The following is a 26,973-nucleotide window of genomic DNA, read 5'->3' as shown; positions in this document are numbered from 1 at the left end:
AAAATATATATATATATATATATTTTAATTAGGTGATCAATTGTAATTTTCTCCAAATACAAAGTTGTTATTTGAAAAATATATCAGTAGTATTGATCTACTACAGTAGAAGGAGGGACCGGGTCGGTCGGCATGCTTTTTTGTCTGTCGGCCATATTGGGTTTAACAAAAATAATTTCTTGCATTTGCAGCTGATAACCAGTAGTTAATAGTGTATTTTATGGTGCATTAGTGTCCACTTCAGTGGCCTGTGTGCATTTATAACATAAAAATCCACAAGAAGCACAAGAAAATGGCTTTTAGATAACTGTCCATGATGTGACCACTATGCATGAAGGGGTTAAATTCTATTATTTACAGTCCATAAATACCAAAATGTTTGCAATATATTACTGTGCACTTATTTTGCAGAATATGTTACTTTCACTCAAAACTGAATTGCATAAATATGTTATTCAAAACTATTGAGATGTGTGTGTAAATCATTGGGTTTATGCAAATGTTGTACTTGTATGTCACTTTTAATAAAACAAGATTAAGACAGTCTCAAAAAAGCCAAAGGAGACATTCTTTAGTTCAACAACCTTTAATTTTTTCCCCCATTTTCAATCTTTCACAATTAAAATTGAGTGTTTTCTCTTGTAGCCATTTGCATATCAATGTGAATTATATCAATACATAATTACTTCTGAACAAGCTGTTTATTTTTTTTTTTCCCATTTTCAGGAAGCCTTTAGGCTAAAGACAAAGATTATACAGTAACACAGAATACAAATGGTAACTGCAGCAAAGGGTAGCAATGGGTAAATACACAGCACAACAAGAAGAGCTTAGAGCATAATGAAACAAGTGGCTGAAAAATACACACAATAGAATAGAAAAAAAACCAATATTGATAAAATATTATTAAAAATAATAAAGACAGCAGTATACAAGAGATAGACAACTTTACATTTATACATAGCGGCCAGAGGCAGGCACCAGGAAGTAAAACAGTTTAAATACCGCATCATCTACTGCAGCTACTGTAGCTAAAACAAATCAGTGCAGAGTTGAAAGGGATCTAAGACATTGGCCGACATGAGGACGAGGAACAACACAATAAAGAGGCACCTTATCCAAAAGAGAGCAGCTTTGCTGGTTGTGACTGGAGAGATGGTTTGTTTAATGGATTTTGCTGGATGAACTGCTAACAAGGCTTGTGCTTGTCAGGTTCTGCTAAAGGCTGTGTTGCCTTAATTGATATGGAGAAAAAAACTGGTCAAGGAGCGCAGGTGTTTTGAGCATGGATCCCACTCTGAACCTGTGTTCGACATGTCCACTCGTTCACTCATATAAAGACCAAAGTACTGGTGAACTAACTAACCAGTGATCCAAGTTGTGTAGGGTCATTAAATGCATCAAACCTCAAAACTCCCACTTTGGTCAAAATCAGGTGGAGGTTAGGAACATGTGCTTTGATGCATAGACTGAGATAGTCTACAAATAGAAGTTGGTCAATTTAATCAGCCTACACAAAATATTTTTGTTTTATATTTCTTAGAAAATAGAAATGGCTTGTCAGACATCAAGAAAACCATTAATTGGCATCAGCAGTTAAAATCCAACTGAGCTATTAAATGGGATTTGCAGGTACTTTTGTTTCCAGTTTGAAAACTCATTGATACCCTGCAGAAGCATCCCTAAATATGAAACGATGGACAGCATAAGGCTGAAAACATAATTTACATCATGTACATTTACAATACAAACATAAATGTCACACAAAACTGCTTTTTTACTTTTCTATACTGTATCCACTTAAGCAGCATTAAGAATGTAACTTCAATATATATATATAAAAAACTGTAAAGACCGGTGGAAAACTATTAAATATCTCATACAAAACAGTTTTTAAAATTGTAGTGTGTGTGCAAATAAACATATGAGCATACGGTCGAAATTGGGCTCGTTATTTATGTTCTTATATGTATTTACAATTTATTTTTGACATCTTTATCATCTGTTTTAACTTAAAACTTTCAGAAATGCTCCAGGTCATTCTGACTGGGAATTGCTGGAATTAGACATTTTCAGTCTTTGAATAGGAATTATTAGTTCAGGAAACTAGCATTAACAAATGCTAAATCAAATATCAACAGCTAACAGTGGGATGCTAACACCATCCTCAGATTACTGTCCTAATACTAACATTACAATGCTAACTCTACAATGTATAAAAGGAAGCACACAAGTGTCAACACTAGTACTAGCATTAGCATGCCAAAGCTAACATTAGAATGCTAACGCAAAAAGAAAATGGTTAGCATGCTAATGCTAACATTACCATGCAAGGTCAATTCTGTCCCTACATCTACAGTCTATTTTAACTGACCTTGTCAGTGTATCACATGACACAAACCTCTAGTGAACCACATAATATCATGAAACATTACATTCTGAGTTTCCAACCCACAGCAGAAATGGCTGTTTTGTTTACAGTGAACGAGTGGACAATCTGAACACAGTCTGAGAACAAATGTACCTGTCTTCTTTCTTTTTTTTTTACGAGTAGTAGCTCACAGTTTTAGTAAAAGAAACATTTTTTGAGGCATTTATTAGAATTAAAAGAAACAACAGGACTGTACAAGAAGTTTCAAAACAACACGCATAACTTGTAAGTCTTTTACCACACCCCGTTTCTTTACTAATTTTTTTTTTGTTTTTGCCACATTTTTTTCTTAAAATATATATTTGATATCTGCAAATTTATTTCACAGTAATATACAATCTAAGTGCCTTTGGGAGTGAAGGGGACTTGTGTGCTGATGGTTGTCTGAATCCAGTTCAATTGACCAGGCTAATGGTGATAAAAAAGTAGGTAAATGGGGGGGAAGAACTGACAAAAAAGGGAGACGATAAAGGAAATATGCATATCTTTGGTAAAAGGAATGCTCCCATAATGCCACAATACAGACTGACCAGCCAATAAGGCAATTAATAAAAATGAATAATTGAATTTTCCTCTACGGAAACTCCAACTCTGGAGTTTCATCCATCCCTCCTTAATCTGCTATTTTAATTTTGAGGGATCTTAGGGAGGTAGGAGAGAGTAAAGGAAGGAGTTACAGGTGACACAGTGAATCTGATGGTGAAATATGAAAGAAAACTTCACTATCTGGTTGTGAGAAATTCACCTTCGCAGTTGGAAACGCACCATGCTATGGGGAAAGGATGTCCGTCTTCCTCCAAAGCACGGATCTGGGATTTCGCATATCCTGATACTGACGTTTTCACGCAGTGCTAAATACACCTCACATAGATCAGTGCCTGTCCTGCAAAGTGCCAGTGTGAGTTGTAGCTGTCTAGTTTCATCAAATGACAGAGAGTTGACAGGAAAATACACAAGCTGCTTATGTTCGTTCTTAATCTCGCCTCTTATTCCGTCCACTTCTTCCACCGGCAGATCCCTTCTTCCCTCCTTCCTTTTTAGCCTCTGCCCTGTCATTCACCTCAGCTTTGACTTCTTCCACATACTCAGTCTCAGTCTCTTTGCCCTCTCCGTTGGCCTGGCCATTGGAAGGGTTGCTGGGCAGGGCTAAGTAGGGGTGCTGGGGCAGAGTGGGAGAAGGGGACATAGAGTTGGAGACCAGTCCCTCCACCTGAGCTCCAGCTGCCCCGTTGGACAGAGCTCTGTACTTGAGGCGGAGCTTGTGGGGCAGGGCAGTGACGTGGACCTCAGCGTGGTATTCACTGTGCAAACCGCCAGCTCCCTCTGTCTTCTGGTGGTAGCTGCTGATGTCTGAGGATGACGATGAGGGGGATTCGTCATCGGTGGAGCCCTCTTTATCAGAGCTACGAGGGTCTCCGTCGCTTGAGGAGGTGTCTTTAGCAGAGGAATTCTCCTGATAGAAGCCATCGGGTCGGGGCCCTCCTTCATAGGTGAGAACAGGGGGCTCTTCATCCAGTGTGCCGAGGTAGCCATTGTGCTGTATGTAGGACTTGCTCTCCTCACTGCTGATGAGCTCAGGGGCGAATGAGTTCTGGGGACTCTCGGTGTGCTGAAGACGGTTCTCCTGAGCCTGGTAGCTGTAGCAGGGGTGGTCGTCACCTGGCAGGTGGGTACTGTGACTGAATCTTTGCTGGAGCTCCTCGGAGGACTCGGCATGCTCGTTGGTGTATTCATACTGAGGTGAGTCCATGGTCTTTGTCCTCTCGAGCTTCTCTGCAACCTCAGAGATGGTTACTGAGCAGTCAGAGAACTCTGAGGGCAAACTGTGCAGGATGTGCTGCGCAGGCGGTCTGTTCTGCTGGGACTGCTGGTCCTCCAGCTTCTGGTTCTCCATGGGGTAACAGCCACTGCTGGAACGGTACAAGATGACGCTCCTCTGCGTAGAGGTGGCCTGAGGAGCAGGACCAGTGGTTTCCATGTGGCACTGCTGGTGCTCCTGCTGATGATACTGGTAGTCTCTGGCAGTTTCCGCTAATGTGGTGTTTTGCTGGTGAGGGGAAACCAGAGTGGTGTTGCCACAGTAAGCTCCGTTTGGTATCCCATTGGCAACTCCATTGGGAATCCTATTGCTTTCAAGTCCACCCATCTCCATTCCCAAGGGCTCCTTCTTGATGTTGTAGCCAATGGGTTCAGGGCTATCTCTGGAAGAACCATCAGACATATCAGACACAGAGCCCAGAGGGGAGTACTTGTGGAGCATGGTGTGGCGTTCACTTCGGCTGGACTGTTCAGCTTCAGATGAGTCAGAATTCAGCATCACTTGGGACGCGCTGGAGTAGCCGCTGCTCGAGTGGTAGGCGTTGCTGTTAGGGGTGCCATTGGTGCTACTCCCATTGCTACCTGGGTTTCCGTCTGCAGCACTGTTGGAGATCTGCTGACTTTTCTCCATGTAGGAAGATGCACTAATGAGACCAAAGCGCAGTTTGAGCTGAAGGAGTTCCGTCTTCAGACGGACGTTCTCTTCGTTTAGCGCCATGACGCGATTCTCCAGCACCATATCGTTGATGCGGCGCTTCTCCCTCGAACGCTTGGCCGCCTCGTTGTTCTTCCTCCGTTTTTCCCAATATGAGGCGTCTTTCTTCTCATCAGAAATGAACTCTCGCTTGCGACGTGAGGTCACGGTTGATTTAGAGCCTTTGGGCTGGCGGCTGATCCGCGCAGGACCGTCAGGACCAGGGGAAGGGAGGCTCCCATTGTAGGGAGAAAATGCTTCAACTTCCATGGTGTTTTTATTAGTGTTGGATGGGATGTTTAAATTGAGACTTTCCATTTTTTTTCCCCAACTAAGGGTCACAGTAAGACCCTATTGAAGGGCAAAGGGGTGAAAAAAGATGGAAAAGTTATACAAGCCTTTTACTTTATAACGTTTGGCCTATGTCGCTGGATCAGTAAAAACTTCTGGATGAGGTATTTGTGCTTGATGAAAGGACTGCCTCATTGATTTGCTCTTACTTATCTTTCAAGGTAAAAGTTTTCAAGTGTCTAAATTAGCCAAAAAGATTAAAAAGAGGTGGAACTCGACAAAAACTTCAGACATTGAAGTAGTGTTCTGAAAAATGAGCGTTGAAAACAGGAACCAAAGTTGGTGCTTGATTGTAGAGATATTTACGCTGATTCTTCAAATAGTTCACAGCTCTCCAAAGTCTTGCAGGTGACTTGGAGTTTATCTGCCTCTTTGCCAGTCTTCAGTAGCTTTTCAGGCCGCCGCTCTGGTTCTCGCTGTGTCTTATGCAGGATGTAGGTCAGTAAGTCTTCTCCTGGGCTCTTTCAGAACTCTGCTTTAGAGATGTCGACCTCTAAGTGGGTTGCTGAGGCAGCAGGAAAGAGAAGAAGGGAAGGAACAGAAGAGAGAAAAAGTTAGATGAGGTGCAGAAACAGTCTGACATGACATTTGAAAAAACATTACGATTATACGTTTTAACAATCACAGAAAGCTGCTTGTTGTGCTTTATTGGGTACAGAAAATAGCTTGTTAATGCCTTAAGAGATAAAGAAAAGGCTGCGGTTACACATGTGCAGACAATGCTGCATATGCAGAAGTCTGTTACATGACGAGGAGTCAAATTGGCTGACCTAGTGCAAGCTCTGCAGAGGCAAACTATTAAAGAGCTGAGGGAGGAGTGACTGGATTTGTGTAGTGCTGATGGTTTACTATGGTGCAAGAAGAAAGAAACTGTTGATGCTGTAATTTCTGCTTTTTGGCCCGTGGGAGGTTCTAGCACAACAACAACATCGCAGTTTCTCTGATAGCCATCGCAGTTTCTAAAATTATACAACACTGCAAACTGAGCTTCCTCGTGTCATCTCAACTTTGCAGCTAAACAGGAAGTCTTTCCCACCCATCGTGCGTTGCACCATAAAATTAAAAACAATGCACCACAAACGGATGTTGACGGGCCGCTCCGTGTTATGTAACAGCCAGATCTGCTCTGGTTCCTCTAGTTTCCTCGCTGCACAACGTTGCGCAGTTCGTATGCAGAAATTAATTACACATCGCAGCACTGAGCCCTGCAGTGCCTCACAAGCATGAAAACATCCTTTTATGACACACAGAGTGAACGTAATCTAGGTCACTGTGCCTCCGATCGCAATGAGTTTGGCTTTGCTTCTTATTGACCGCATTGGAATTGAAATGGAGCTTAAATTAGATGTTTTGGAATACGATCACTTGTGTGAAAATAGTCTCTTAAAACGTATGTCGCTTAAGAATGAGATTTTAATTTTTAGTGAAGCCTAAGTTCAGCTTGATGGACACAAACAGAAAGAGAAACATCAGAGTGCAACAAGTGACCTCTTTAAAGCTACTCAAAGAATCAAAGACTAAAAATAAAAGCAGTGTTGTCATTGTTTTGTTTCCACAAGAGCTTCGGATAATTGCAGCGATTCGCCAAACAACTGTCCAGAGGTTGGAATTAGCCAAGTTTTCCACAAAGCAGCCCAATCAAAAGCTAAAAATGTTGCTTTACTTTTTAATGTAGCATTTGTTTAACAGCAAAAACACCAATTCGTGTATTTTTTTTTAACACATTCATTCAGAAATGGGTAAGAACTAAGTGAGCTATTGTGCAAATGTAAGGTTTAGATACAGAACGTTTTTTTAATCTTGCTGAAAGCAGCAGGCACCTCCAAATCGTTGCAGTGTCTCTTTGCAGAGCTGAACAAATAACCACTCCTGTTAGCCAAATAGTGAGGATGTAAGGGTCAAAATCGCAGTCCTTCGCTAGGCCTGCGTGGGCATCAGGGAAACAACCTGCTGTGATCATATTGATGAACGTGGCAATAACCGCAGCCATTACGACTGCCCACGTTTCTCATATTGTCTTATTTCTTTTCTTTCATTAAAATGTCCTCAGTTATTACATGAAGCAAGGTCGTCGAGGCCAGTGGAAGTCTGTCCCACAGGCCAAATATATTATTAGCATGCAACAAAATTATGCACTGCACTTGAAATATAATATCCTACCAAATACTGAATCCAAGTAGTACTTTCTGTTCGCAACGTTGATCATGTTTTATTGCTATGAAGGTTGCAATTTGATCTACTGCGCAGCCTTTCAGCAAAACCTAGTTAGTGGAAGAAAACTGACCTAAATGTGCTGTTCCCCTTTAATTAGAGCTGCAGGTCTAGTGCCACAGACGTGCTTTAGAGTAATACATGTTATCCAATCTTTCTTGGCTTCCTCCAGAGTCAGTGACCCTGTTACATAACCCGTCCATTTATTAAAAAAAGAAACAATATTATGACCACAGACAACCTAAAAACTGCTCTGGATACAAATCTGTTTATTTGCCTTCTTGAATCTCGTGTCTTGTCTAACTTTGGCATGCAGCACAAAGAGATCTGAACTGAATCACGCAAAACGATGTGGAAAAATGTAGGCTGAAAGCCTCCGCCCTCCCCGATCTTGGATAATTTTCATTAAGAGCGAGGAGAGAGGCAGCGCGAAAACAAAGGCGGGCGGGAAGAAAGCACGCACGCACACGTCTCTGCGCTGTCCCACTGACCTAGAAACGGCGCAAAGCAGTAAACACTCCTCCTGTCTTTGACGGTGCGCCACTAAATAGGTCAGTGGGACTGCAAGGGAGGGGAGAAGCAGGAGCGTATTAGAGCGTACGCTAAAAATAGTGAAAGAGGTACGGGAGGGGGTGGGGGGACAAAGAGGGAGACAGGGAGAGAGGGGGGAGATCTGGTGACAGAAGGAATTCAGTTAGTGGACATGAGAGGAATTTTACAGACGCTGCTGCAGCACGATGAAACAAGGTGCACTCAAACACGTCATCTGCATCGACATAAGGGGGGATTTTTTTCTTTCTTTCTTTCTTTCTTCCTCTCTTTCTTTCTTCCTCTCTTTCTTTCTTCCTCTCTTTCTTTATGCAACATTAACTCCTGAACACAGGAGAGAGAGCACGTTATACCTTGTCCCGAACACATTACAGCAGAAACCCATGGCAGATGGGGAAATTATAACCAGAGATAGCGCAAAGGCATTGACGTCATGGCACACACCCATCTCTGCAGCCAAATTCACTCCCATGCTCCCTCGCAGGCCCGCTCGGGGAGGGGCTGTCGTCGTTGCTCATCGCCTACGTGCTCTGAATTTTCTCCCGGTGAGGACCAAGGCTTGTGTAACACATTCGTATTACAAAGCAGCAGACGCCACAGGTTTACAAGCTGACCTCAGATACCTCTGTGTAGCCCTGTAGACTCAAGAGATAAGAGCTGAGCCAAGGCGCATTGTGTAATTTGCTCTTTGTGCGCCTAGGAAGACTGATTCACTGTAAGATGTTTTCTGTGCGTTTTCCCAGAGGAAAAACACCCCCCCTCCCACCCCCAACCCTCCTGGGGTAGCTCACAGCCACTTGCCACTCGGCGGAGGAATGCTTCACCTCTGACCCTCTCCGAGGCAAGCGTGATTAAATACGCAAAAACGTCCTCTTCCCCCCTCCTCCATGCTTAAAAAGATCCAACACCACACACGTGGAAGAGGCCCCAGATAGGAACCTCCATTTTTTTTTTTTGTTTGCACCAAGGCTTTTGTGTCAAACAAACCAGGAGGTGAGAATTCCCTGACAGAAACTAACCTCCATATGACAATGCGCTGACGAACAACAACTGGAAACAATTACTGTGGAGGAAAGGGTGCAGGTTTTTAAAGCATTTTCTTAATCAGCACAATTAGATTTCACATTAAGATATGGAAGCTGGGACAAGTCAGGAATTACATCTCTAATCTTGTGCCTTTCAGAGCCTGAGCCAAATAATAACAATAAAAAAAAAAAAAGTAGTCCAACACATGCCCTGCAAACCTCCTGTCTCTCCTCCTCGCCCAGATTCAGGTCTGACCTACATTTGGAGAGTTGGCTGGGACGGAGTGAGCAACGCACCCACACTGTGAAACCAGACCAACTGGCAGCAGCCGGACTCACCAGCGCTGCTCCTGCCCTCGCCAGACAGGGGTTTCCGATGCATTGCATCACAAGGCTGGATGCCCTTCTGCTAACTTTACAACAAACCCACAAAGAGATCTGGTGCAAAACAGAAAGAGATGAAGGAAGAGCTGCATCTGGCTCACTCTATACATTTTCTGGTGGAAGAAAAGAGGTAATTGGGTTAAAAATAGTAGCAGCAGCAGACACTGAGCAGCTGTGTTACATCACTGCTGAAAGCATTTTCTAAAAACACAGCTCCCACTGTGGAGATTTACTCTTATTTCTGCTTTGGTAAAAAACAAAATATGTAGAGAGTGCGTAAGGAATCAGCAGGAATCCTAGAAATTTCCCACTAAACTACCAAAACTTTCAGGAAGTGTTATAAACATTCTGGTTACAAAACATGTGCCTACTTTACAATGTGCATGTTCAACAAGTCTCATAACAGCTCAGCTGCAACAGTTTGCTGAAGGAATGATTTACTCCGCTTTTCTAGGTCAACAAAAGGAGCTGACCTCCATTTCAAAATCTTCATTCGACACCCGAAACATGTGGGTGAAATATGGAGCCTTCCACATTAAATACGGATTATTTAAATTAGTTTGCTTAACACAATTACCAAAGTTAACATGCTTTATTTGTAATCTAAACCTGACCTTTTTTTTTTTTTTACAGTGCCAATATATTTGCTAAATTGCCCTTTTTATTTATAATTTTTAAAATTATTCTAATGAGTTTGCTTTTTTTTTTTGTAATTTCACTAACCGAAAAACAAAAATAACTGAGTTTAACCTTTAATAAAGATGTGGCAATTCAATGTGATTTTTTTTTTATTTTTAGATATTACTATTTCTCTCTTTCAAACGTTTACTGAAAATCACACATTGTTCAAACTCAGTTTCATTTTTTTTGCACCGTTCCAGACTCCTGAATGAAAAACAATCAAATGTAAAACTTTTCAAGAGTTTCTGACGCTGCGCTGCTGGTTATGTCATATCCTCTGAGCTTACTTAAAGGAAACTGCGGTCTTTAGAAACAACCTAAAACAGGAACCAAAACAGCACAACCAATTGATCCACAAATCTGAACAAAAAAAAGTATTTCTAGTAAAAGAGGCATGAAGGTCACTGGCAGAAAGAAGGTTGCAACACATTTTCTTTCTAATGTTTATTATTAAAAGAACAGTCGGAAAGAAGAAACTGAAGCAGCGCAACCATCTCAGCCTTACCATTGGAATGCTGTATTGAAACTAGTGAGCTACAAATGACATGTTCATGACTACCAGAGCAGATAGCCTGACTAATTAACCATCTAATATCAGATTGTTAGACTGGTCTCCCTTTGAAAAAGGCTTAATATTCAGTGTAACAAATACTTGTCAACATTTCTCCTTCTTTTTTAAAACATGCTAACAAAAGGTCAGGTTTATATTTGGTTATTTGTTCCTAAACCATTAAATTACTATTTTTTACACCTAATTACTAAGCTATAAAACTGCTACTAAATTTAGAGATGGTTAACTATGTTATTGCTTAATTCCATGTAGCTGAACCAAAATGACACGTTAAATAAAACATTATCACTGTAAACAAAAATGCTTCTTTAGTTCAGCTATGATTACATATTTGATGGGTTTTTCATTTCAAATTGAAGTCATTATTTTCTTACTGTACATTTTTATGTAAAGCTGCATTTTTGCATAAGGTTATCAATATCTACCGAACGTCTACTGTACACCAATTCATAACCCTATTAAAACGGGTTATGTATCGTAAAGAAAGATAAAATATTTACATTAAATCTGCGTTTTAGCTGAAGATGCTACAAAATTAACGCATTTTAAACAAAACGGCACCCCAACCAGCTACGATGTATCTGCTTGCATGCATTAAACACATACATAGATAAATTAATAACTCAGTACTTGTTTGATAGGCGGAAAAAAACGAAAGAAAAGCAGCATGCCACGTGTAGGACTTATTATAGTAAGTGAATTAAGCGGACAACAGAGCCCAGCGGCAGCTGTCCCCGTTCACTGCAACGCACCACCATGAGGGCTTTTACCTAGCCTTGACATTGACCACATATATGCACTCCTGCCTGGAGCCAAATAAAACAACAGAGACTTCAACAAACGTGTCCAGCTTGGCTCCCCTATGAGTCGTGTGTTACGTGACCCAAGAAGGAAGCCGCAAAACGCCTGAAAGTCACGCACAGACGCGGGATCAAACCGGCGGAGCAGCCAGTCGCCATGTGAACAATACCCGGCCACGAGCATCCCGTTCCTCCCGTCGGTGAAACGGCTTTATGTGAGGCGGAAAAGGGGTTTAAAACACGCACACAGGTAAAGACGGGAGTCCACGAAGCAGTCCAGCGCTCAGTCAAAACATACCTTTTAGCGTCCCGGAGGAGGAGCAGCAGCAGGAAAAAAAGCTTCAGGCTTTCCCCGACACAAAAGCTGTCTCGCTCCCGCTTCCTCCTTCCCGTATTGTCCCTTCAGAGGAGGAAACCTCCAGGAGAGGAGAGAGAGAGAAAAAAAAAAAGGAGCGAGGAGCCGTGAAATAAAACTAAGTTTGTGCGAGTGCCGCCGCTCGGCTCGGTGTCGGATGAGTCACTGGCTCGGCTGGATGCTGTTCCTGTCCTTTTTGGCTCGGGCTATCTGTGCGTCGGCTGTGCGCTGCCGGACACTTTGCTCCAGTTTCTCCGGCTCCCCTGCTACAGATATGTGTTAGTAGGTCAGCGGTTGCATAACAGCTCTTAGGCTGCCGAGTCACGTTTTTTTCGGTCTCTCTCTCTCTCTCTCTCTCTCTCTCTCTTTTTCTCTTTCTCTGCAGGAGCTCTACTGGCCCCTTTCTTTTTGTTCCCCTCTGCGCTCCATCTCTTTTCGGCTCCTCCACTTGCGGGAGTGGTTCGTTTTTATATATATATTAAAAAAAAAGTGTGAATGCGTAACAACACCTGGGTTGTTGTGCTGTAGTTTTTAAGCCATGCTCATTACAGGACTTTTTCCTCGAATGAAGACAAAATTAGCTCTTATGAAACCTGAACTTTTTTTGCTAATCCTTTAGCAACCCAAGATGTTTGTAAACATCTACCCCATAAGTCATTTGTAGACCGAAGATAGTTAAAATATATAGTCTGTTATTCATTTGTTTATGTGGTATGAACGGTCTTCCTCTTCCTGCTGGAATAGACCCGAATTAATGAGCTTTTATGAACTACTGTAAAATACTGAAAACTGTGGTGGAAATTAAACAATATTTAAAATTAAGCTTTAGGATTTAAATATGAAATATCTTATTTTTTTCATAGCTCTAGACTAGTCTGTCATGATTTTATTTTTGACTATTTGTATGAATACCAGTAGAGTTTTGATAAGAGAACCTAATTGTTTTAAATAAAACTGTATAGAAAATACTCAATGTTTTTGTTTCTCATAGCCTGATATTTAAAAAAAAAAACTGATTTAACTTGACCTTTTTAAGTTTGATTAGATTGTCAAAATTGGATCTATTAGATCATTGTGAGAATAATAAACCAGTTTAAAGCTTGTTTAATATTATTTCTTTATAAAATTTACATAATATACAATTAGTATAATTCTAAACAATATAGGAAAGTCAAAATAGGGCTTCTATGGCTTCTGACAAGGCCAAAACATTTGAGGTTTGAGAAGATGCTGGCTGGAGCTGGTGATTTTCCACAGCAAAACAGGAACCATGCGCTGAAAGGCCACTCAGAGAAGAAGCCGTACATCCGTAGCAAACGATAATCCTGATGGCAGTTTGGTTAAATTTCGGAGACATGTCCTGGCTCATGAAACCAAAACTGATGTGTTTGGCAAAAATGCTAATTGTTACATTTGGAGAAAAAGCAGGGAAACCTCCAAGCCCACGCAGAAAGAGCTCCTGGGTTTCCCAACAATGATGTACGGAGGTGGCACCGTGATGATGTGGGGGTGTTATGCTGCATGAGGGACTGGTGATCTTCATTAAATATATAATAGCATCATGTAGAAATAACAATATGTGTAAAAACTGACATAATATCGATAGACATAATCCTAGCTCCTAAAGTTTGGCAGAAACAAATCTTCCAAATAGACAGCAGCTCTTAGCATACCACCAAATTACCTATAAAGGTGCTTCAGGACATCAGTCCCACAGAAGATTTGTGGTCAGAGTTGAAAAGGTGTGTGTGTGTACGTGTGTGTGAGCAGGTTGGCCTACAAACACAAGGCCTGCGGAAGGATACCCAACATGTTTAACACAAGTCATACAGTCTCTAAGGTAATTTTATCAAATACTAAGATCAAATACATAATTCTGAATATAAAAAGAAAGTTTTGGACTTCTTAAGAAAATCTCTCTACTCTGGTATCTGCTGCACAAAGGGTTGGAGGTGTTTTAGGTTACGGTAGATGCTTTTCACATCTGAAGAGTGAACCTTTCATCCATTTTCTTTGAAGAATTTCTCCAGCTCAGTCAACACTGGATGAAGAGCCTTGTAGAAGAAATATTTAACACAGACTCTCAGTTGGTTTTAGGTTTGCACTTTGACCATTCCTGCAAAGAAATATGATTTTCAAAGCATTTCATTGTAGCTCTGACCGCATGCGAACCTCCATCACTCTTCTCCTCAGCGCTGTCCAGCTTACCTGTCCCTGCTGAAGAATAATCCACACAGCATGATGCTTTCTTCACCATGTTGCACCGTTCAGGACTTAATGTGCAAAATTAATTTCCTGTGACACCACACATTTGGCACGTAATTATAGTTTCATCACATAAAAGACAGAAGTTATTCATTAGTGCACCAATCCTGCAGCTTTTCTATGACTTTTTAGAAATGCATACGGACGGCTGATCTGCTCCTCTTTATTCAGATTGATTGTGGCTCAGTTGAGGAAAAGGCCCACATCCATTCAGCTGTACAGTCAGATAATATATGTAGCTGTTAGTAATCTTATTATCTCATTGCAAAAACATTCAAACGTGAATTATGTGCAGGAGATACTCGTTGAGTAGTGAGCTGGAACAACCTCAAATCATCTCTTGTCCTGCTCTGGTCTGCAAAAAACAAGATGATTAGAGAATCGTGTTGTTTATGCAGCAAAGCACTTTATATCAGCGCCAATGTTTTCTGCTGTTGCATTCAGGTTTTTTAGTGGGGAAATAATTTGCGCGTCACCCTTTTCATTGCTTTGGTCCAGCTTAAAAATCTGCATCGACATTTATTTAAAATCGAAACCTAAATCATACAATTTGCTGTTTTAGATCAAAATGAATGCTTGAATAACCTGTTTTCATGTGGCTGAAGTTACTTCATATTAACAGCACGCATGGAGTTGCTACTTTTATTTATCTATCTTTTTGTTCATTTAAAGAAAAATTTTAAATTTTCTTTTAGGAGCTTTTCCATCATCCAACAAAGCCTGTTGTTCTCAGCACGTTCATATTCCATATTTCATGGGGTCTTACATCAGTGCTGCTTCAGCTCCGTCCCTTCCCCCCTCTCTGTCTGCAACCACACACGTGCACCAGTTCACCACACACACACACACACACACACACACACACACACACACACACACGCACACACACACACACACACACACACACACACACACATCATTACCACCATTACGGTGTTGGGGAAACAGCAGCTTTGAACTTGTCTGGCTCCTCCTTCCTCCCAGTCAATCCTCTGTCAGAAGCCCCAACCCCCAACTCTCTCCACCATTTCTCCAGCTGCAGCTCCAGCTGTGGTGTGGCATTGCCTGCTTAGCAACCACAGGCTTTCACTGCTTCTCATATTTATTTAGGGAGGGGGGGGAGGGGGGGTTATCAGACTGGATCACAGACAAAAGGTCTGGTGTCTCTGTTGCTGTTTAGGTGAAGAAGCGGATGTTGCTACTGAAATGAGATTACGTTCGACTTCTGCAGACATTTTTCATTAAAAAAGCTTCTCCTTTGAAATCCACCTGCATGTGCACCATGTGGTGGTGTAGTAAACACAATAGACGGCGCTGTGAATGAATGAATGAATGAATGACATTCATGCACATGAAGGCACTCAGCGCCCTCTAGTGTTGCCGTAAATAGGAAATGCTGAATGAATAATCAAAGGTGTAATTAGATTTCAATATCTTTTGAGGGACTGTTGAGTAATTCTGGATCTGTTTTTTTTTATTTTTATTGTTATTTTTTTGCTGCAGCTCTCTGGTTGTGAGTTCTCCAAAGCCACATCCTGGTTCTGAAAGAGCTGATGTATGGATGCTGATCATGCCTCCTTTTCCCCCCACATGGGACAATCTGTTTCCAGCTCAGCTCCTTTAAGGCTAAAAATAGCCTATTTTTTCTGTTTTCCATCTGACGTGATCGATGACTCATTCAGGGTCTCACTATTTTTCCCTGCATTCACCCCCCACCCCCGCTCCTCACGTCTCGCTGTCCCCTGTGAGTGGATCACCTTTGCCGAGAAAACCCGGTCGACGCCACTGCGGTGATTGCAGTTTTACGGCGTTTATTAAACAATGCATAGCCAGAAATGAAAATCAAATTGTTTACTTTAGCTCTGAGTGAACTTGAACGTACGCTGTGACCTTCAGATCAGACGTTCCTCTGCTGCGCACACAAGAGTTTGAACGCACAAGGTCAAAACTTCTGTAGATAACAGTCCATGTCAAAAACCAGAATATCAATGAAAAGTTCATTTATTTCATGGTTTCGGTTCAGAAACCAAAGCTTATAAAATCATTTTTTTTATATAGCAGATTTAAGAACAACTGTTGTGGAGACTTCGCAGAAGTCGTAAAGGTCACTGCTGCAAAAGCTGGCTGTTTCCAAGCAGATTAATGGAAAGTTAAGTGGAAGGTAAAAGTTTGAAAGCAACCTTCATTTTTCAAGCTTAGGTGTTATTTTCTTTGTTCTCACACAGGTGTTTTTCAATATTGCATGTGTAGTAAGTAGTCGTAAGAGTGAGACTTCTTGCTTTTAGTGACAAAGTTGTCGTAGAAAAAAAGGAAAAAGATGCTAAAAAGAAAAGCCCTATGGATGAAAAGGGAAAAAAATGTCAGATTTGTTTTGTTTTTCTTTACTTAAATGGCAATACGATTAAAAACAGTTCTGTGATCAATGTGTTACTTAAGTTTGATCTTTATTAGGAGCATTGTCTGTTATTTCATACACTCCTGTTCTGCATTACAGTAACCAGTTGATTAACTGGGGCTCTGATGGTGTAATGGTGGAACAGGAAACTCACACAGAGGCTGTCCTCGAGCTCCAGATAAAGGTCTATGCTGCATGTCTCACCCCGTTCTTTTTACGTCTCTGTCCTGTCTGAACTTTGCAAATAAAAGCCTCTGATGCCACAAAACCAGCACTAGGTTTTCTGATTGAACACACGTCCCTCCACCTGTCACTGCTCAGAAAACAAATAACATCAAACCGTCTAAAATATTTTAAAACATATTTTTAAGACCTTCTAATTAGACAAAGAAAATTAAAAAAACAATACCTTATGAGTTAGTTATGTTCCTTCAAACACTGCTTTAATTACCCAGCAGTCTGTTTGTATCCATTTAACTCAGCCTTCACTGTCAGCCATTTTGTTTCAATCCCAACCCTCCGTTGGACATCTCTTCATCTCTCCTCATCCCTTCTTATCCCCCTCATCCTCATATCTACTTTTTATTATCATTTCCATCCAGTCCTCTTTGTTTCATGTCCCATCTGGTTGGTCCTGCATTGGCTCAGGAAAAGGTCATTTCCTGAAGACTTCTTCCTCACGCTGAGTCTTTTCCTCCTAAGCATTCATCAGCAAGTTGCCCCAGATGACCCATCTCCAAACCCAGTCCGTCCTTCCCCTTCAAGTCTTTTGTTCAATAAACATTTTGCCTCATATCACTGTGCTGTGGTCATCTTTGCTAGTGAAGCCTTAAGCTTCATGCGTAAGAAGGAAAACACTTTCTTGCGTGAAATAACGGAGGTATTGCAACTTTTAAAAAAACGGTAAGAAGAGTGAAGAGTTTGAGGGAGAGTCACAAGACATGGAGAGTGGGGTGCGGTGTAGTTTTTGAATGAAATGAGTGAAATGAATTAACTTTTCGTTGATATTTCAAATTATTTTAGATGTCCTGCCTAAAGAAGACAAGAATTAATGACCCAGTTCCCAGAATACATCAACTTAAATGTCACCCAGCTCTTTCAAATTAGATCTTTTTTTCCTGAGTATTGTAGTGAAAGCAAAGTAGCTCAGTTTTGGGCAAATATAAACATGTTTTTTTCAGGATGTTGCTAATCTTTTTCTTTCTCTTAGTTAATAATTTACTGCTCTTTTGAATCGGTTCAAAGATTTTTTTGTTATAAAGCGTGGCTCGGTTAGCTACTGAGGTAATTGGAGTACATCTGCTTTATTAAACATAACGCCCCAACAATAATTTCTTATTGCTTTTGAAATGTCCCGGTTGAATTCAACTTTTGAAATGCACGTGACCAAACTGGATCTTCCAAATCTCCAGCTGACCTTTCCAGCTATTCCATTTAACAACTAACTCATGAAAACAAACAGACGGCTCTGTTGGTCAGTGGGAGTTCATCTTGAAGGCGCTGTGTGAGTAAAAGTAGGATTGAAATTGCAGGGAGCTGGACAGCTGATTAAAAGAGCCAATAACTGCTAAATGTGGCTCAGAGGACTCATAAAACTTTGACATTTGCATCACCCGACCTTTTACGTATGTGCCAATGTCAGAGAGCTAAATAAAAGTTTTCAGAAACCTTATACATCTTCCCAACATGTATGTTTGTTTTCAGTTCTCATGCTCGACGTAGCGACTGATATTAATAAAACAACGGCAACAGAGCGAAGTTGGTCAAATGAGGTTTAACAATTTGAATCAGAGAAGCCGAGTAGAGTAACCTTCAATTCATTAATCAAATCAATCAAACTAATTCTAATCAAACTAAAAGAAATGCCTGTGTTGCATTTTGGAGCACAAAAGGCCTTTCTGAATTCACACCACTTGTATTGAACTCAAGGCCAGACTTTGACTGCAGATGCGTATTAGCTTATGCTTTTGGTGACATTTATGTTTGAGCTGTACATTGTACCTTCCTAAATAATAATTATCAATTTATTTATTACTATTCAACATCCTTCCTTTTTGAGCCTTCCAGTTACGGTCTTCCTTCAGTGCTTATTATTGACCTGCAGCATTACACAAGTGCACTTTAGACTGCCTAGTCCTTTTCCTTCAGGATTTATGACCACAGTGGCTAAAATATTCATCCTGGGGAGCTATTTTATCCTCTTTATTGCTTTTACAAATCAATCTCAATCAGTAATAAAATTTGGCTTTCTTGACGCACACAAAAAAGGAGAAGCCTTCAGTGTCAAAGTTAAAACTGATTTCAACAAAATAATGACGATTAATTACAAATTATATTACATTAAATAAGGAATTGCATAAATGTTCAGCTCTTTTAAAGTTTCTGACCTAATTCAACAGAGGACCAGCCAATTGGTGCTAAGTTTTCCAGTTTTCCGTTCAACTTACTGTGAAATAGGGAGACATGGAGATCACCTAAGTGATTGTAGTATAAAGAGGTCTGTGTCTGAAAGGTTCATTCACTGGTTCATCAGTATTCCTGGCCAGACAAAAAACAAAAAAAAAACAAGTAAATCAGAGAAAATGTTACTGAAAAGTATAAGTCAGGGGATGGAAACAACTTTCTCTAAAGCACTGAACACAGCAGACACCAGTCACTGCACATCATCACAAGAAGTCTATGTGGGGATGGAGTGTCTGTGGAGGAGAGCTCAGTTTTTAATTTGCCATTAAGGGTTTTTTTTCTGAAGGTTTTCTGTCAAGAATCTAAATTTTTTAATCAGAACTGCTTTATAAAAGCAACATGAAGGGCAAAAACAGTTCAGGTTCTGACAAAGACTTTAGACCGTCACACCGTCTCAGCTGCCTGTCAGCTGCTTGGCTTTGCTCTACCAAGTAGGGAGAACAAAGACAGAAAAATGGAAAATAACCTGATCTGTGACTCTACACACCCACTGATCTCTTCATTCAAACTCCTGCCATTGAGACACTGCTTTTGTCCTTTCTTCTTATTAAAAGCAGGTCATATTTTGTTATTATTATTATTATTATTAATATTTTACAAGCAATTAAAGCTTTAAACGGATTAAGAGGAAGTCAGTTTTGCAACTGGCCTGGTCAGACCTAACAGGTTTTGTGCTGGTGTGGATCAACAGACAGAATAAAACACTGAAAAAAACATTTTAATCACACTAATTACAACTTTAGCATAAGTAATTTCATAATTAAAAAGAAAAAATATCCTGTCAAACAAACCATATGGTTTAAATTGTGGTACAAACCAGTGGGAATTAACGTTACATCTTTTATTTTCTTAAAGCGCTCCCCGTTCCCCACAGTCTTCTTACTAATACGTTAACTCAATCAAATGTAAAAGTCACCGTTAGGTTTATCCATACCTAGAAATAAAGATTGGTTATAAAAAAGTTTGCCGTTTTAGCAGAGATTAGTTATAAGCTGAATGTCTGAGTGGATGAGATCTCTGTCAACGTTTGGGTTTGAGGTTTTTTTTGTGTGTGTGTTTTTTTTTAAGGGATTTTATGGAGAAGCTGCTGGGAGAGGAGCCTCCTGAGCTGAGCCACCTCCTGCGACAAACTGCTGATGTGCGACCTCAGACTCACATCTCCTCCTGAGAACTTCCTCTTTGACTTCTGAAGAAACGAGGAGTCACCGAGTCCACAGGACGAGTCCCGGACCTGCTGCTGCTGCTGCTGCTTCTGCTGCTCACACCCATAAGGAGCCTGGACATCGGCCTGACCAGCCCATCCCACCTGCTGGGCCGTTTTTACCTGGATGTTCGGCTCCACCATTGCTACAGGTGGGCCAACAGGTCTGCTATCAGGTGATGAAGACATCCTCCCATCGGGTTGACTTTTGAACCGGAGCTTGTGTGGGAGGTTCCTCAGTCCGTCGGATGAGTCTGCTCTGCCGCTCGCTGCCTCACACGCCTGTGGATGCTGTGTTGGAGGAGGCCTGACCCACTCGTCCAGCGGTTCAACATAAAACCCAGTGCTGTCTGCCTGTGGGACACATGGACGGATGCTGGAGTCTCTACTGCCAGTCTGTGGAGACATTTCTGTCCGGACACCCTGCTGCACAGGCTGGGTTTGGTGGGTGTTGTAGTATGAGAGGCCATCGGTGCTACTGTGGGTCAAACTGGGTGGTGTGGACAACGGCAGGATGGACACATCAGACGGGTCCTTGACCATCCCGAAGTGAAACTTGAGGGCCAACACCTCGGCCTTCAGGCGAGCGTTCTCCTCCAGCAGACCCAGGACCCTGCGCTCCAACACCATGTCGTTCGCCCGCCTCTTCTCCCTGGACCTCTTGGCCGCCTCGTTGTTTTTCCTTCTCTTGTCCCAGTAGTTTTCGTCTTTCCTCTCACAGGGGGTGAACTCACGCTTGCGACGCACACCGTCGTTACTCTCGTCGAAACCTGCTGCAGCAACGTCCTCTGGACTGGCAAGGCTCTCGTGAAACTCCAGTCCGAAGGAGCGGGGCTCGTATGTCTGCATTTTGAGGTTGGAAACGGTTTTCTCAATGTAGGATTCAGAGCTAGAACCAGAACCAGAACCTGGTCCTCCAAGAGCGACAGTCTCTGCATGGAGCAGAGGGGGCATCACGTCAAAGGCAGCTCCCACTGTCTGAGCTGCCATGTTCAAACTGCACTGCTCGGCTAGGGCTCCACCTAGAGGCGATTAACACAAAATGCATGATGTGAGAATTACAGCGAGAGCCAAAAGAGCCACAACCAAGCAAATAAATAAAGCTTGAAATAAATAGAAAATATAGAGTCAATTTATCAAACAGATAATTAAATACTGTATAAATCACTAATTAAAACTTAATTTCAACATATTTCCCATTTACAGCTCATTAAAAATACATAACCATGTGCTTTAAAAAAAACATTTTGGTGGAATAGATATAAATAATTAAGTAAGTAAAAATTAAAAATCAAATAGTTATTCATAGCATTTATTATATATTAATGAGATGTGTGCTTCCAGCTGTATTTAAATGATCTATATATATCTATATTTGCCATTTTTGGTCCAACAAAAACATTACAAGTTAAATATTAGATAAGAGCATTAGGTAAAAGCACGCCATAAGTAAACCTTAGACTTTATGTGCCAATTCAAATAATATTAGAAAGTTCATAATCATCCATATCAGTTAGTGTAAATTCACAAATAGGTATGGCAATAAAAATCATGAATTCTCCCCACAACTGAATATGTTGCCTTAAATCGGAAACTTTTTTTCCATTTCAGATAAATAAGAAGGAAGAAAAAAACGTCGGTGACACAGAGAGAAAGAGAAACTGACTCACCTCTTCTAAAAACCCGAAGCGCTGCAGTCGTGTGGCTGTTTGAGTCCCGCAGAGTCCCGCATCTCTCTGGCATCTCCTCCTCCAGCAGCGGCAGCTCACTGGTTCGTCTGGGGTCGGATCCTCACCCTGAATAAACTCCCCTCCCCCCACCCTCCACTCCTCCTCCGCCTTTTCAGGACGGGAAGCCAGCTGGACCAAAAGAGAACTGCCACCATCAAATTGCTTTCATGGAAAGAAAAGACTGCATTATGCTTATGAAATTATGCTGTTATGAGATAACAACGCATGAACATGTGCTAAAAAAAAGGGGGAATATGTTATATTTTGTTGTTTTGTTGTTGTTGAAAGTTACTTTTTGTGAATCACCATCAATTTCTCCATCTCACAACAAAAGATGACAACAGATTTCAGGACAAACTCTGACTTCAAACAGTGGGATTTGACTTTTTTATTTTTCTCATGTTATGGTTGTTTTAATAAGCAAAGTTCAGAGAGTAAGACTTAGGCTCCTCAAGGCATTTATTTAAATTGGTTGTTGCATGATGGTACAATATTGCCCGTAGGCAAGAAATCCTTGAAAAGGGAAAGAGAAAATAAAAAGAGCATAATTTGACCATTTTTAGTTTCTTTTACGTTACACTCCATCAAAAAGTGGCTATTCAAATGGTTACTCAAATAAGAGTAGAAAAAGTATTTGGTAAAAACACTACACAAGTAACGAGTAACTGATGATAACCCTAACCCTAAAATAAAAAAATACAAATGAATGACATGATTGCAAAATAACAACATAAACTTTAATGAAAACTTACTGTCTGTATATTATCCACTGACAATAATGCACAATTTACTGCATATTTACTTGAAATGTCTCAGCAGATAGAAAATATGTGTTGCACTGATCTGTCACTCAAAATTACTGTAAAATATGTAGAATATGCAAATAAAATTTAAAAAAACTCAAAAAATTTCCAAATAAACATGCACAGAAAGAACAAGACTTCATCTTTAAAACATGAAAAACATTAATCTATACTTAATCAAAACATGACCATAATCATTATTCTCTAGGTTTTACTGCAAGGGAGTAAGACTTCATAAATTTTATTATATGAAATTAAGCTTTATTTTTTTTCATACTGTATATGGAGGCACTTTTATCAGCTGACAATGAAAAGCCAAATTTGTTTTCATTTTCCTAATTCTACCAAAATAATAATAGTAAAAAAGTGCTGCTTCTTTCAGACATGTTTTGAAAATGAGAAACAAAGCTTCAGATACAAAAAGAAAAACATCTGCAGGTCTTCCAGAAAGATTAAAATCGATGCTACAGGAACCTTTTTGCTGTGTGGAGCTGAGCTATAAGGTAATGAGAGACGACTCGGTGGTTCTGCACAATATAGTGTGGAAGTAATATAACCAGATCCATACAGAGAATCAATCAGCCCGATTCAACGCCTTGTCTTCAACAGAAAGGCAGGCTGTTGTGCAACACACAAAGAAAGAGCGTCTGAGGACAGTGCAGCGCTGGAAGTTCGGCTGAGGTTAGACGAGCTGAACGACAACAGCAGCATTGTTCATTCTGCTGGACGACGACATTTCCTCCCCAAACAGGGAAACGGCTCCCATTCAGCCTCTTTGTGTCAGTCTCATTAGTGTATATTTTTTTCTCCATTTTTTCCTGAAAATCCTCTTGGTCATTGAGTAACTGTAATCCTTTCTTTTTGACCATGACACAAAGGGGGGAAAGCCAGATACACAAAATCACAGCAGGATAAATAAATAAGCTTCTGGGAACACGTTTCAGTACAAGTTTCCTCACCAGAACTTAAGTGGATTATCATTTATTTAGTTATAATTACATCACACGGTGAATACATGGGACACTTGGCAAAGATGTGTAAAAAAAATAAACATCTTTATCCCTCGGATCCCTCAGTTTATTTTAGTACCCTTTCAATTCATTAGAAATGTCCACATTCAAATAAAAAAATCAAAAGGAAAAAGTAAATTACACAAACTTAACAGGTTACTTTAAGGCTACGTTAGCTAAAAATTTGCTAAATCCATCTTCTGTTTTATAAAGTTTAAACAGAGAAAAGAGCGAAATACAACTTTCAATTTCAGCAGAATATATTCATAGGTAAAAAAAAAAATACAATAAAAACAATCCAACTTTGAGAAGCATTTAGATTTTATTCTTTTTGCACAGTTACAAGAGCACCCTTAACAATTCCTATAAAACCAATGAGACAAAGCATTCCTTATATTATTATTAAATTTTTTAAGCTGAATAATATACTAGACATTTAAATGACTAAACCGGCACAACCCATTTATCTGGGGTGACATAGAGTCCTATTTCCCTTTGCCAATATCCAAAATGGAAAAGACAAGAGGACATGTTGTTCAAGCTGCTCTTTATAAGTCTGTAAATGGGTAAAGCAAAACAGCAACTCGCCTAAACTTGTTGAAAGTCAGAACAATAACTTAAAAAATTTAACTTCACCCGTATTTATGTTGTCACCACGTAGGGAGATTGAGAGACAACATGAGCATTTTAAATGCAAAATTTCTCATCCTCACTAAACCTGGTCTTTCTCTTTTTTTTTTCCTTCATAACCATTTATTGATGGTAAGGAAAGAAAAGACCCTGCAGACTGTTGCAGAACTCTAGCAAGGTGTGGCATCTTGAGTTGACACAGATTTGACAGAAAAACACTTTTTGCTAATGTTTGTTTGGAAGAAATGCCAGGAAAAACACTTTTTGCTAATGTTTGTTTGGAAGAAATGCCAGGAAAAACACTTCTGTCTTCCCAACAAAATTGTAAACAAAGAGAGTTTGTAAACTAAAGAGCTTTTTCACAATAAAAACACCAGATGGGTTTATTGCTGTACCTCCATGTTTGGTGGGACTGAGAAGGTTTGTGCAAAAAAAAAAAAAAAAAAATCTGAAAACTATCCAAATAATAATGGTAGAGGACCGTGAAGTTTTTTTTTTTTTGTTGTCACTTTTCAGAATAATCTCAGCCAAAGTGCTGACAGCTATACAAACACACTATGAATAAACACGAGCAAGGCGCATCCTGCAGGTGAAGTTTGATTAGATCCTGGAAGCTCGGCGGCGCAGTGACCTTGTTTGACTCTGTCCACATTCACTGCAGTTCAGATCAGCTCACAATCCCCTCGCACTCAGCCTGTGTCTGCACCAGCTTTATTACTCTAATCCCCAAGCGGGCGACTCAAATTTTGCGAGGTTACACAATGCTAAACAAGCAGACCTTGACTTGAACAGGGAGAACAAACACTTTAAATTCATCCTTAAGAAACAGCGAGAATGTAAAGATATTTCTCATTTTGAGTCACTGGAGCGTCGCCACGAGGCTCATAGTGCTGTATTGCTGCAATGAAAACAATCAGGGGGGCTGCACTGTGACATCCAGAGAGAAAAGGAGCTTTTTTGCCAGTTTGTGTTCTTCCCATTACATATACACTGCTCAAAAAAATAAAGGGAACACTCAAATAACACATCCTAGATCTGAATGAATTAAATATTCTCATTGAATACTTTGTTCTGTACAAAGTTGAATGTGCTGACAACAAAATCACACAAAAATCATCAATGGAAATCAAATTTATTAACCAATGGAGGCCTGGATTTGGAGCCACACACAAAATTAAAGTGAAATGTTCCCTTTATTTTTTTGAGCAGTATATTTTCTTATTGTCCTTTTCAGACCAAGATCCATCCAAGCCCAGGGAAGCTGGCACAGCATGTTTGCTAGTGTACCTTTTAAAGTGTTGTTTAAGGTTCTCCAGAGTAATCTATCACACATCGATGAATGGTTGTTCTTTATGCTGAGCCAATTAAGGGATCGTAGATCCTGATTATCCTGTTTAAGCTTGATCTTTAACAACAAAATTCCTTCAGATTCCAAGAATGTTTTAATTATCCATAACGCCTTCGTGGAAAAATCAAAGCAAACCATTTCTAATTCCTGTTTCCTCATTTTATTTCTCTTACTTGATTTCCTTAATGATTTTTTGTTAAAAAAAAGATATATAAGTTCCTGTTGCCACACATCATACAAGTGACTGAAATTCAATAAAAAAATACAGTTTTATTTACTGTGTATATTTTTATTCTTAAAATAAGTTCAAACATTTTTACGTTTTAAATTTGCATTTTCTATCAAATCTTTGTCATTTTTTCATCAACCCAACTTTTTAGTTGACTGAGAGTGCACACATTTAGTTAACCTTGAAACTTTGTTTCGGAGTTGCCGGGTCACCATGGAGATGCTGCTGGATCAGATAAGAGTCACGGCTGCATCACTTCTCTTGAAATACCACAACCATTTGGTTTTATTTACTATATATATATATATATATATATATATACATACACACATATGGAGGATCTTAAAGGGAAAAAGTTATATCGTCAACCTTCCTAAATTAAAAGCCTAGTCATTTTTTGACAAAAGTTTTTTTTTTTTTTTAAATAAAAATCACCACCTGTTTCTTACAAAAGATGTTTTAGGCAAACAACAAAAAAAAACACTTTTGGCAAAATAAATAAATAAACAAATAACATAGGCCATTATTTTAGAAAGATGACAGAGTGATACATGCAACACTGATCCGTCCGTCCGTCCATCCATCCATCCATCCATCCATCCATCCATCCATCCATCCATCCATCCAACCATCAGAGGAAGAAGAGGCAGCAGCCTGAGAGGCCCAGTCTTCACTCTCTCCAGCTACTTGCCCCAGCTCCTCGGGGGGCGTTCACACATACACTCATTTACGATTATCTTTGCTTGATGAGAATTTAAAAAAAACTAAAAAGTACTCTTTTATTGAAGAGACATGATTTTATACTCAAATATTCAGAAAAATATTACTTTCAATTTGAGTACATTCATCTTCACGGAACATGGAAAAACACACTGAGAAGTAAAAAATTTTTTTTCTAACATTTTCAGCTTAATAAAATATTCCAGCGATAAAATATAAAGTTTTTTGCACATCTCCAGGTGTTTTAATGAATTTTTTTTGCATAAAGTCGATCCTCCTTTTGCACAGATTAAAGCTCTGTACAAATGC

The 26,973-nt window shown here is 40.1% G+C and overlaps 2 protein-coding genes across 2 annotated transcripts; both read right to left on the bottom strand.

The window, feature by feature from the left end:
• Positions 1-571: 571 nt before the first annotated feature.
• nfil3-5 (nuclear factor, interleukin 3 regulated, member 5) lies at positions 572-12,219 on the bottom strand. Its single transcript, XM_015026573.1, has 2 exons — positions 11,814-12,219; positions 572-5,799 (listed from the first exon to the last, which is right to left on the bottom strand). The coding sequence occupies exon 2, from the start codon at positions 5,259-5,261 to the stop codon at positions 3,405-3,407; it is 1,857 nt and encodes a 618-aa protein (XP_014882059.1). The 5' UTR covers positions 5,262-5,799; positions 11,814-12,219; the 3' UTR covers positions 572-3,404.
• Positions 12,220-16,554: 4,335 nt separating this feature from the next.
• On the bottom strand, positions 16,555-21,975 carry LOC106943232 (uncharacterized). Its single transcript, XM_015026565.1, has 2 exons — positions 21,865-21,975; positions 16,555-21,216 (listed from the first exon to the last, which is right to left on the bottom strand). The coding sequence occupies exons 1-2, from the start codon at positions 21,935-21,937 to the stop codon at positions 20,057-20,059; spliced, it is 1,233 nt and encodes a 410-aa protein (XP_014882051.1). The 5' UTR covers positions 21,938-21,975; the 3' UTR covers positions 16,555-20,056.
• Positions 21,976-26,973: the final 4,998 nt, after the last annotated feature.

This window comes from Poecilia latipinna, unplaced genomic scaffold (genome assembly GCF_001443285.1).
Source record: "Poecilia latipinna isolate Pla-1442-1.1 unplaced genomic scaffold, P_latipinna-1.0 Scaffold98, whole genome shotgun sequence".
NCBI classification, from domain to species: domain Eukaryota; kingdom Metazoa; phylum Chordata; class Actinopteri; order Cyprinodontiformes; family Poeciliidae; genus Poecilia; species Poecilia latipinna.
The sequence above is the reverse complement of the archived record's forward strand: the minus strand, read 5'-3'. Positions and strand labels throughout refer to the sequence as shown.